At 32.2% G+C, this 12,652-nt stretch overlaps 1 protein-coding gene across 1 annotated transcript in view; it reads left to right on the top strand.

Annotated features, from left to right (window-relative positions):
- Nucleotides 1-1,695: 1,695 nt before the first annotated feature.
- LOC145312187 (5-hydroxytryptamine receptor 2C-like) overlaps nt 1,696-12,652 on the top strand; it is a 63,728-nt gene continuing 52,771 nt past the window's right edge. Inside the window, exons 1-3 of the mRNA XM_080151377.1 lie at nt 1,696-1,785; nt 7,974-8,018; nt 10,437-10,557. Of these exons, the coding sequence (XP_080007503.1) occupies nt 1,770-1,785; nt 7,974-8,018; nt 10,437-10,557 (182 nt within the window). The 5' untranslated portion in view covers nt 1,696-1,769. The remainder of the gene's footprint in view (nt 1,786-7,973; nt 8,019-10,436; nt 10,558-12,652) is intronic.

Genomic DNA, 12,652 nt, shown 5'->3' with positions numbered 1-12,652 from the left:
GGCCAATATATTAGTATATATTGCCTTTTTGCAAATCAGGATTTTTTAAGCCTTTGACAAAAGGCATACTGTTTACAAATTTTCCAACATTAGAAATGTTTTGCTTTCAAACATTGTCTTGATAAGTCTAAATTAGGGTTGGGCCGGATATCCGGTCTGTCCAGTTATCCGGCCATTTTCAATATCCGTTTGGATACCGGATATTAAAAATATCCGGTTACATTATATCCGGCTGATTTTTTACGCCGGATATCCGGTAATCCGGCAGGATATCCGGTAAATTGACAGATATCGAACGTTGGCCAGATATCCGGCCGGAACCGGATATCCAGCATTAGAAATCAGCCGAATATCCGGTATCCGGTCAAAAAAGTATCCGGCCCAACCCTAGTCTAAATATATAACTCGAAAACTAAGATTTAATTACGTAACATGTTATACATATAAAATTTTGAAGAATAAGATATTTTTAGTATAAAATTTTTAGAGCGGATTTCTATATTTTAAGAACGCACTTGAAAGATAATTAAAAATGTTAGATGTTTCATTTTTTTCCAAGTGATTTGGGGTTTGTCAAATAAAGAAACAATTTTTCAAATTTAAATTTAAATGTGTAAGTTTTCATCAAAAATAATCTTGTTCTTTGATTTTTTTACCCTAATCCTTTCTTAGTTGTAAATATGTCTTCGTGACAAAAACACAAATTAAAATGTTACATAAAAATATTAGATTTAATTAAACATAATCTAATGTGGTGCTCGTTAAAGTATGCTTTAAACAATTAAAAAGAGATTACCCACAAAAGTGAATTGTTAACTCGAAGTGAATGACACTGTTGGGTGTTAATTAAGCTAAAAGTGTGATTAAATAACAAACAAGAACATAAAAAAGCGAGACCCGCGACTGTGGCTAAACACGTAGCGCATCGTTGGGGAGGTGATAGTTTCGAATCTCGGCCCGTCACCGCATCATAGCTTACTTAAAAATGGTTACTACAAATGCTATGTCATAAATAGTTAGTGTAAGTGGGAATTCCTTGGCGCATAATTAGGCGCAACTCATTACCATGCACAGATAAGACTTCTTAGACAAAGGTTGTGCAATCAAAAGGTTGGTTGTCTGTTAGATATTACTTAACCTAATATCCACCAGTGGGCGTTAGAGTATTGCATCCCATTACAAGCGGATTATACCCTTGGGTTCTATAGATGATCACTTGAAATCGAAGAAGAATCACGTCCTAATAAGATATAAGTAATATTTATAAAAACGAAGCTCAATACATAAGAATGCACTTAATATTTGACAACATATAGAAGCCTAAATAAAAATATAATATCCTTAAATTAATTAAATGTTAGAAATTTTTCTTTTAGTTGCTTAAAATTTCATATCTAAATGACAGATAAACAAAGAACCCTACTTATAAAGTATCTTCGCTTCTAATAATACATTCATTTAGTCAGTTAATTATTAAATGTATACAGAATATAAATAGATATTATGACAGGGAAAATAGTCGTCAATTTAGGTTGCTAAAATGGACATCACACATTGGTAAGTTCGTTCGTCCAGTAGGAGGGGAAAAGATTGGGTAAAAGGGATCGCCATTTTAGCTAGCTACAAGTTTCACGTTATTAGAGTACATGATAATCTGGTGTGAGATCCTAAATTCATTAATTAATACTTATTTTCAGATGTATAAAATGTCAAATAAGTGGAGCCGTTACTGAAGTTTTTTTTACACCTACAATCACTTTTATATCTACATGGACTGCCTAGGAATTTTATCAATTTCAACAGAATAGACGAATCCTTACTATTTTCAACTAGGTTTTTATCATCATGATATTTTTGAAGTTTCGATGAAGCTGTTTATAGTTTCTATAAAAAATAACGTCAGACTATACAGATGACCAATGATATGCCAATACACAGACAATATTACTAATTGCAGGCCAATATACATTTTAGTTGACCAATAGTAGGCAAGTACGACGTCATTTTTTATAGGCATTATAAAAAAATCAGTTCCCATATTTTGTCTAAGCGTGTACTTTAAAGCTTAGCATCCTTCACTCTGTATGCCTGTAATGTTTAATATTTCTTTGACAATTTCTTTTGATTTCCAATAGAGGTAGGGGACATTGAACTTTAAATTATACTAGTTTTCAAAGTAGTATAAAATCATTATCGTATTCGTTGGCTCAAAACTTTGTATTTTATTGAATTTTGTATGGGTTTCCCACACTAGCAGGCCAAACTTTTTATCCAATAATCTAAATATACGGAAATGGTAATTTTTCATAATCATAATAATGTTAGATCTGTTATCATCAATTCGGTTGTATTTCAATTATCGTCCATTGTCTTATCCCGTAAGATTCCTGGTAATTTAAGTTTAAGAAGTTAAACGTAGGAAAATAGGAATAATATTTACAAAAAAAATAATGGGCTTCTTGGTTTTTGACTGCCCTTTTTTAACCATTTTTATTTCTTATTGTGGAAAAAAACAGTACAATATGAGGAAAAAAAGTATAAAATACACAACATATTACATAATCGTACTACAATACACAAATTGTTATATAATGTGTTGGCCATTAGAATCATCAGTTATGCATTGATGATAATTACTGCATTATTTACTTATTTGTGTCTGCGCCCCTAGCATCTAGTGGCTCTGCTTATGGTATAAAAAAAGCATTATACAATCCTTAGATTTAGTTTAAAAATTAAATAGTCCAAAATCATCCCGAAACCTGAATGAAAATTCACTAAAACTTTGTTGGCTAAAATTTTGGGCATTTTCTTCAAGAAAAGCTTTACAATAAAAAAACTGACTTGGATGAAATGGAAAATATACTACCTCTTTGTACAAAAAAAGTGTACACTTTTTAACCAATAATACGGTCGAATTGTACCTACACTGTGTCAATATTAGTCCAATTAAAGGATTGTTCATCTAGGCTTTTTACATCTATTTGATTCATGATCATTAAGGCAAATATCTGCATATAATATGACCCTTTCATTCATGTACGTATATATAGAACAAGGATCATAGCTAGCATAAATCACCCATTATATCATGTCCAATCGTTAAAGGAATCGCCTCGGTCATGTCAAATTTTGATTTAAGACAACAAATAACATCTTTACTTGTAATGAACATTGAATTTGTATTCTTATAATTATACCACATTGTTATAAGAATCTTCATATAATGTTTAAAACGTGCTTAAAGAGGTAACTAGACAAAGTGTTTAAAAATCAGCCATGTGACGTCATAAAAATAAGGGACTATCCATCTCTTTTTTAGAGGTTTTCTTTCCCACTTCTCCTCTTATCTCCCTCATTTTTATGACGTTGCAGGGCTGATTTTTGAGACACTTTGTCCAGTTACCTCTTAAAGCACGTTTTAAACATTATATCAAGATTCCTATATCAATGTGGTATAGTTTTAAAGAGCTATCCGTTACTAACTGACCGACACAGCCTAATTATATAATATCTTCGCTTCTAGTGATGCGAATATTAATGAAAGGACTGACATATTAGTCAGGGAGCTTGAGGGATAAGACAATGGACAATAAATTGATTTACATCCCTAACAATTATAACAAAGATGATACTTCTTTAAATACAAACTAGCGGCCACGCTCTCTAGAGGCCTCAAGGGGCACTTGAGGAGGGGGAAGTTGAATCCAAAACCGTATTTTTTTAATTTCAAAAAAAATGGGGGTGGGCATTTTTTAGTTTAGTTTAGGATTTTTTTCTAGAGGCGATTTCTCTTGAGATGGTAGTGGTACCCTCCCCTTAAATAGTTATAAACCTTCCCGGGACCTATGAAAAGCTATCCTGTTAAGGAGAACCCACTCGGTTCAGCGGTTAGCGAGATCCATCGTTACAGACACACAGACAAACATCCTGTTTTTTTATCATAGGGATTTTTGGTTGAAAAGTTTTGACACTGCAAGTTTGGACCAATCAATCAGAATTTATTTAAAGTACCCAAGTTTTATAAGCCAACAAATGATAAAATATTTCTTTGGGTACCAGTATAATTTATAGACCAATGTCCACTCTCTCCCTGCATAATACTGAAATAATATATTCTGTAATAAATGATTGTGCTCTTTCTTTTGTCATTATGCATTCATTCTATTATTTAGAGCAAGGTTATTTCCTTATTGTTTGCCCGTTAAGATCTCGCTAACTACCGGGGTTATTAAGTTCTTCATTTCAGGGAAGCCTTATTAAGTTCCATAACTGGTTTTAAGCTATTTTATTTCAAATAAACGTTTTTACCCTTTTCATTTTTCCTTGCCAATTTTTTTCGAAGAATGAGCAGTTTATAATCCAGCAATTTTTTTTTAAGAGCAAATAATATCAAGTTATTTTATTTTTTGTACAATATTCCAAAATTCAAGTGAATAGGATGAATATATTATACAAAATGTGTTTTTTTTTCAAAAAAGAAGCCCATATCACAACGCCTAAAAAGAACACTGTTAAGTTTTTTAAAATTATATTCAAATGTTACAGGAATAATAATGTTAGTTTTGAACAATGCAATGGGGCAAATCTAACATGCTTAAGTAAAGCTTAAAAGTAATTTGCTGTTGATTATCTAACATAATTACAAAATTGAAGGAACATAAAAGTTTGCTCTGTAACAATAGATCAAGTATCTGAACTTGGTAAATGCATTAACAAACTTTTTTGATAAAGCTCAACTAAAAAGCTGTGATCTTAAGGGATAAGACAATGGACAATAAATAACATTACATACAAAATGATGATAAACAAAGTTAACCTAATTTTTTGCTTAAAATGTTTGACACTTCTTGTTTGACCCAAACAATCAAAATTCGATAGAAGTACCCAAAGTTTTTGGGCCAATAAAGGAATAAAAACAAGGATGACAACATCCATAAAAGCGAAGCTCTGAAATGGAAGGACAAACGAACATTAACACTTGTAGATTGTCAGAACTAAATTAGCAAAATATTAATGCATCAGTACAAAAAATATTGTAAGTAAATTTGTTTCAAAACTGCATAAATAGATGATACTGTTTAAGGACATACTTACATTTTTTAGACTTGTTTATAGAGATGCTTCGCTTTTAACATTGTACCTTGTTGCAATAGGAATCAGTTTTCAAAAAATCAGAAGAATCGGATAATTTTAACATACAAAAATTTGTTGTCAAAAATGATAAAAATTGACATGTTTATAATGGACGTACGGACATTCTTGTATTGATTATAGTGTTACTACACTTTTTAAATTGTACCTAATTACTATAGGAATCATGCAAAGTTTGGAATCAATAGGACAATTCTAACCTGTTTAAATTAACGAAAAGAGTTAACTCTCTGTGACGGACGGACGGGCCGACTCTAATTATAGAAAAGCTTCGCTTTTAAAAACTTGGATGCCAGAAAAATTCACAGATATAAATGTCTATTTGCTGCGATATAGAATATGTTACATATCTATACAAATATCTGTGATGATATTAGACATTTTATTTTCCTGCAATATTGTCATATATTTAAAAATCTGGTAAAATATCTTATTCTTCGAGAACAACATCAAGAATGGAATTCATTAACCCTTAACGGTCGGGGGGGGGGGGGGGGGCGTTGAACGCCCCCCCATCCTTTTTTTCTATCTCATTTTCTGTGTGTGAAAGATAAAGAGCCCAAACTTTTTAGGTATGGGTATGACACATAACTGAAAGTTGGAATTTTTTGAATATTTCTATCCTGGCGGGCACAGGATGCCAGCAAACCTGGCAGGGTCATCCAGGTAAAGAGCAAAAATATTTTTTTGACTAAAACAAAGCATTTTATCATACCAAAATACTAAAAAATCCTCTAGTAGTACATCCTTTTATAAAATACAGGTGTTCAAGTCACTTTCAGGTTCCAGGTATGATCCTGCAGGTCATGATCCTCCAGGTCTCCAGAAATCTTTAAAAGGCTTCTGTGGCCGCAATTTTTGACTTAGAGACTTCAAATTTTAAACTTAAGCTTTTCTTACATGTCTACATAACGTATTAAAATTTCATGAAGATCCGCCGCCGTTTTCCCGCCGACTGCGGCGGCTGGCAGCTGCAAAGTACAGCTGCGGCCGCTGAAATTTATATTTTGATATTTCTAATGTAAAATTTACATAAAGATAAACATTTTCTGGGAAAAAATTTTTCTTCTAGCTTCAAAAATAAAAAAATTACAGCCGTTTGAAATTTTTAAATAAAAAAAGACATAAAAACAAAGGTTGTTAAATAAAAGGGTGAAGGAAGCGAAAATTGATTTAGACTTATAAAAGGTCGGAAATTCATTATCAAACAGGGGACTTGCACAAAAATTTAGCCCTCTAGCTCTAATAGGAACTGAGATAATTAGGGGGGGCGTTGAACGCCCCCCCTCCCCCCCGACCGATTAAGGTGCGGCAAGGGGCCCGACTGTAAAGGGTTAAATGCGTTTAAAAAGTCAAATTGGCACGAGTTTAAATCAAAATATTGAAATCAAATTTAATAATTTCATGTTTTAATTGTTATGATGCTATTTTAGAGGGAGAAGGGGTTAGATAACTGTATGTCCCCACCCCGTTGACACTGTGCCGACTTTCAATTGGATCTTTGAAATCAGCCAATAACATAGTAAATATTAACAAAGCCAAGTCGCTAAAAAAAAAGAGCGTATAGCAATTTGGTAGTAAACGAAAAAGGTCCCCAAGACAGGGTCCAGGTAGTTGTCTGGGTTATACTTCTATAACTATTACATTTATTTTTCCATTAGTATAGAAAGGGACCTTCCAATAAATTATGTAAAGATTTGGAATATCTAAAGTACAGTTATGGAAGATTTTCAAAGTAACAGATACTCAGCAGACCTAGAATGTATGCTAGTTTTGAAAGTAAAAATATGCCAATATAATACTGCATTAAACAGTTTGATTATTATTTATTTTTATAACTTTTTTTTTGGTGGTGGGTAGGTGTGGATATTTTTTTCAAGGGGCCCGATAGGGCGGTAGGGGTTTCCCCCACCACCGCTTCTTATTTTTGAATTACAAAGAGAAAAGATAAATTTTTTTTTGGATGGCGGAATTTTTTCTTTTTTGGGAGGTAGGGGTGTCCCACCTCATACTATGATAACATAGCCTAAAACCACCAGAGGACCAGTAGGTTTATTCCCTGAAGAGTATAACCTAATCGGTTCAGCGGTTATCGAGATCTTGAGCTTCAGACATACAGACGGATGGACGGACATACAGACATTGTTCTACTTTGTATTATAGATAAACCTTTTCCCATATGTACACAATATCTGACACTGAACTATCCCGCTATCATCTAAAGATGTCAGTCTTTACTAGGATATGAAATTAGATTGAAGACAAATGTGCCAATCAATTCAATGTATTCAATCAATTTTATAAAAAAAAATCCTCGAATCTAAAGTTCAGTTCTAGTCTTGGAAATATGTTATCTCATTTTCTTGACATTTGAGTTTTATTATTCAATCGTGCAGACGGTGTAAAGCTTATGGAATTTGTCAGGGAGGGACGGGACTTAGGAATGAAACATATACAGGTACTCAAAGTTTTATAAACAAGATTCGTTTAACTTTGGGGACTGTTTTCATAGGCTAATCCCTAAAAGGAGAATGTGAAGCACAAGAAAGCAATGAAATTGCAGGAATCTAAAGGGATAAGACAATGAACGAAAAATTAATAAACATCCCCAATGATGATATACAAAATTACCCATTCCATAGATTTTTTGGCTCAAAAGTCAAAGTTGATAAAGTTTTTATACTGTTGAATGAATTAACTTGGTTATAAATTTTAGGTCCCAGTATCATTTAAATTCCATTTCCTTCTCCCCCCCCCCCCCCCTACCCTGAATGAAATGTCAATTGAAATGTTGAAATTGAAAAATTGTTGTACAGGAAGCAATTCAAGTTCTACTGTAGAGCCTATTCAATATGCAGGAAATGGTAAATATTCTAGTTTGAAAGCGAAGCTTTTCTATAATTAGGGTAGGTTCACCCGTCCATCTGTAACGGATAGCTCTTTTCGTAAATTTAGTCATGTTAGAATTGTCCTTTCGATTTCAAACTTTGCATGATGATTCCATTACTAGTTAAGTACGATTAAAAAAGCGTAGCAACGTTATATTCGTTACCAAACGTCCGTACGTCCATTTAAAACATTTTGATATTTTTTGACAAGTGTTTATGTCTGTTTAATCCTACCGTTTCAAAGCTTCACTTTTATAGATGTTGTTATCCTTGTTTATTTCTAGGTACATAGCATCTCTATAAGCAAATGTGACCCTCAACCATTGATTTCCTTTACATGAAGCTCTTTATAGTGACTATAAAAATGACGTCATACATTTAAAAACGGCAAATGTATTAGTAAGTAGTAGATGTAAAATTTTTCATAGAATTCAGATATGCAATCGTTTTTTTGTAGACCTCTTATTTTTTAAGTAATTTAAGTTTTAAAAAAAAAGATTAAGTCGATTTTAAGGTACTAAAAGCAACAAAAAAAAGGAAGAAAATGTCCATTATGTACAAAAATAGTAAGATCTTTAATTTGACACCTTACTTTTTGAATTTTGTCAGGTAATTATTGAAAACATTGATTTTTTTAAACCCATGAGAATAAAAACTTTGAACTTAATTTTATCATTTCACAGGTAAAAAAATATGGGTTCATATATACCTTTAGAATCAGAAAAATATTACGAATCCATTGTAAGCAAAATTGAAAAAAGTAAAAAAATAAAAAAAAAACAAATGGCCAATTATATTTTTTGTTCAGGCAACACTTTCGTCTTCCCTTTTTTACCCCCTCTTTACCCCCTCTTTACCCCCTTCCCATTTTTATACTCAATTCAAGAATTAAGACGTTGCCTGTATAATATAATATGATATTTTCATATAATTCCTTTTATTGTAGTTTATATACTATATTGTAAACATTTTTTCAATTTTGCTTACAATGGATTCATAATATTTTTCTGATTCTAAAGGTATATATATGAACCCATATTTTTTTACCTGTAAAATGATAAAATTAAGTTCAAAGTTTTTATTCTCGTGGGTTTAAAAAAATAATTGTTTTCAATAATTACCTGACAGAATTGAAAAAGTAAGGTGTCAAATTAAAGATCTTACTATTTTTGTTCATAATGGCCATTTTCTTTCTTTTTTTTTGTTGCATTTTAGTACCTTAAAATCGACTTAATTTTTTTTTTAAAACTTAAATTACTTAAAAAATAAGAGGTCTACAAAAAAACCGATTGCATATATGAATTCTATGAAAAATTTTACATCTACTACTTACTAAAAGAACCGGCTAGCTATAAAAAAAAAGTTGATACACCTTCTTTAAAATCTTTATAAATTTTAATCTTTTAATTTTTAGCAATGATATTGAAAAATAAAACTCAGATCATGAAATTTAATCAATAAATGAAAACTTATTTCACATTTTTTTTATATATAACTAAAAATTAAATTATTTTTTCTTCAAATTAATTGCAAAGTTTTTTCATCACTAAATTTTATTGATAAAAAAATAAATTGAAAACTCTTGCACAGTTTCCAATTAGAAAAACCTTGAAAACTGAATTCACGAGATAACAATGACAACATCCAAAAGTAGCAAATCAGGGGAATCGCCTTAAAGAATTTCAGAAGCAAATTTAATTTAGTACTCCCAATTAATAAATGGAAACTTAATTATTCACAAAATTTGTTTAAATCGGACAAAAAACATTAAAGATATGTGGTAATAAGTTGTAAAATATAAAAGCCGCTCCAAAGCAGTCCAACCTCTACCTATCTATTACCTCTTACAACTAGCTTAAGCCAGGTACAGGTTTACCTGAGCACGCCAGGAAAATGTATTTTGAAAAAAATCATAGTAGGGAAGATACAGCTACGATTTAAGTAAGAGTGGTTATGAACTCACAATATCTTCCTAGAACACCCCTGCTAGTTAGTTTCTTTGGCGTGCTCAGGTTAACCTGTACCTGGCTTAAGCTAGCTGTGCTTATACGGGCGAGGCTGCCCGTCCATGACACTCTAACGTCAGGTACAACAAAACCCCGGGGGTAACTATGGTGAGACAATCTCTCATTTTCTATTCAAACCTCCTAGGTATTAGGTTAAGTAACACCGTACAGATAACCAATTACATTACCTTTGTCCGGACGTCCTAACTATGCAGTGTGCATGGTAATGAGTTGCGCCAGTTTTTGGCCAAGGCATACGAGCATAGCAGCAGTAGAAACCATTTTTAAAGACTTTAGAATTGACGCAATGTTGAGCCGAGAAACAAACCTATCACCTCCCCCGACGATGAGCAGACCGCTATGAATGCTTTTAAAATATAATTATTAGATACCATGTCCGAGGATGGTGTGGGAGGTATGGAGTATTGGCCCCTCCCCCTGGTCATGTTCCTCATCCTGGGAGGAGGATTTGGCAACTGTCTCGTGTGTCTCGCCATCAGCACAAACAAGTAAGTTCTAACCCTGAGAGGAGGATTTGGCAACTGTCTCGTGTGTCTCGCCATCAGCACAAACAAGTAAGTTCTAATCCTGGGATGTTAAGGAATAAGACAATGAACGACAATAGTTATTTCTCGCATCGTATTATAAACTGCTTTCCGCGGATATAGAATGTACAATTATAAGATTAAAACTAGTTTTTTAGCTCCGAGGTACCGAAAGGAACCGGCTAAAAAACTGGTCTTAATCTTATGATTGTACATTTTTATATTCGTAGAAAGCTGGATATAATACGATGCTAGACATAGTTTTTTCGTATGGATTAGAACCGGTTCCAATCCACCGGATTCAAATGAATACGAGAAATCTATTTATATATCCATCAATGATAATAAACAAATTTAACCTTTTAAAAGATTAGAATTATTGGCTACTACTATGTAGTTTTGTAATCTTCTAATCAAGTTTTCAGCCAAGAAATTTTCACAATCAGCCAAGAAATTTGATACCCTAAATGGTAAATCATATTTAACAAATGTGAATAGAAATATAAGAATAGAAGCATATTCTGAACCCTTTTTTCGTCAAATCTAAGAAGGAACATTTCTAGCAGACAAAAGTATTGTTTATTTTCGACTCAAGCTGATGTGGATGCTTAAAAATTGATAGACTGACTACTCGATAGTGAGGCAAAATTATTTTTGTGAAAAATCATCCAAAAGCACATTAAAAATCTACAAAAATTAAACAAAATCATATGTTAATAACCCTTTTAAGATTTTATTTAGTTTTTATGCTATTTTGGAGGATTTTACACAAAAAAAAATTTGCCTCACAAGCGAGTAGCCAGCCTAACTTTTTAAAAATAATCCACCTGTGCTTGAAGCTTTCAAATTTAAGACGAAATTTTTTGGCAAATAAGTCTGATTCTGCAAAGCTTTCTACTAAGAAAATATACTGTTTACAGCTGACTTTTATCTAAGTATGAAATGAAAAAAAAACATGCGTTCGTAACAAAATGTGTACACAATTTCAACCAATGAGATTACATGTATGTACCGATGCGATTCTCCTATTGGCTCAATCAGACATTACCTCTCTTTCTTAGTACCTTTATTCAATTATGCATCCAACTTAAAATGAAATATTTGTTTCTCGTATTCATTCGAATCCGGTGGATAGGAACCGGTTCTCATCCATACGAAAAAACTATGTCAAGCATCGTATTATATCCAGTTTTCTACGAGTATAGAAATGTACAATCATAAGATTAAAACCAGTTTTTTTAGCTGGTGCCTCCGGCACCTCGGGGCTAAAAAAACTAGTTTTAATCTTATAATTGTACATTCTATATCCGCGAAAAGCCGTTTATAATACGATACGAGAAATAACTATAAAATTTAGTCACATATTTTTATACAATCGATGCAACTGTTTAGATGTGAAATTGTAATATAACATTAGAGTAAAACACTAGAGGGGGAATGGGTTAATTAACTGTATCTCTACATTGCAGTGTCCTTTCGCGGACTCAAAATTGGGTCATTGAAAATCAACCAATGATATCGGTTATATTAACACAGCCAAGTAGAAGAAAACAATTTGGTATCAGACGAAAAAGGTCATTAAAACAGGTCATTGAAACATAAATATTATAAATCTTTTGATAAAACAAAATAATCTTTCATAATTTACATTGATCTATTCCTGTATTCCTGATAATGTATAATTTGCTAGATGAAGTTGATTCAAGATCCAGTTTTGTACATTACATAATAATAATAATAATGTTTATTTGATGCTGCCAGGTACCCCCCAGCTTAGGAGATAGCACATACAATACTCTAAATTGCTGCTATCTATCGACAATTTAGAGTTTACATTATGATGTTTAATCTCATAAAAAAATAAAATGATATAGACTAAGAGTTTAATTATTGACTAAGTTTAAACTGGTGGATAAGAAGGAAAATTTTCAGGATATGCACCAAAAGCTACAGGAGTACTATCTTGACCAAAATGGGGATAGTGTATTTGATTCCTGAAGACCTTTTTTTAGGAATACGAAAAGAGAAAAAAAAAGAATATAATAGTTATTTCTCGCAT

Source organism: Acartia tonsa, chromosome 2 (genome assembly GCF_053477335.1).
Source record: "Acartia tonsa isolate MP-2025a chromosome 2, ASM5347733v1, whole genome shotgun sequence".
NCBI lineage: Eukaryota > Metazoa > Arthropoda > Copepoda > Calanoida > Acartiidae > Acartia > Acartia tonsa.
The sequence above is the reverse complement of the archived record's forward strand: the minus strand, read 5'-3'. Positions and strand labels throughout refer to the sequence as shown.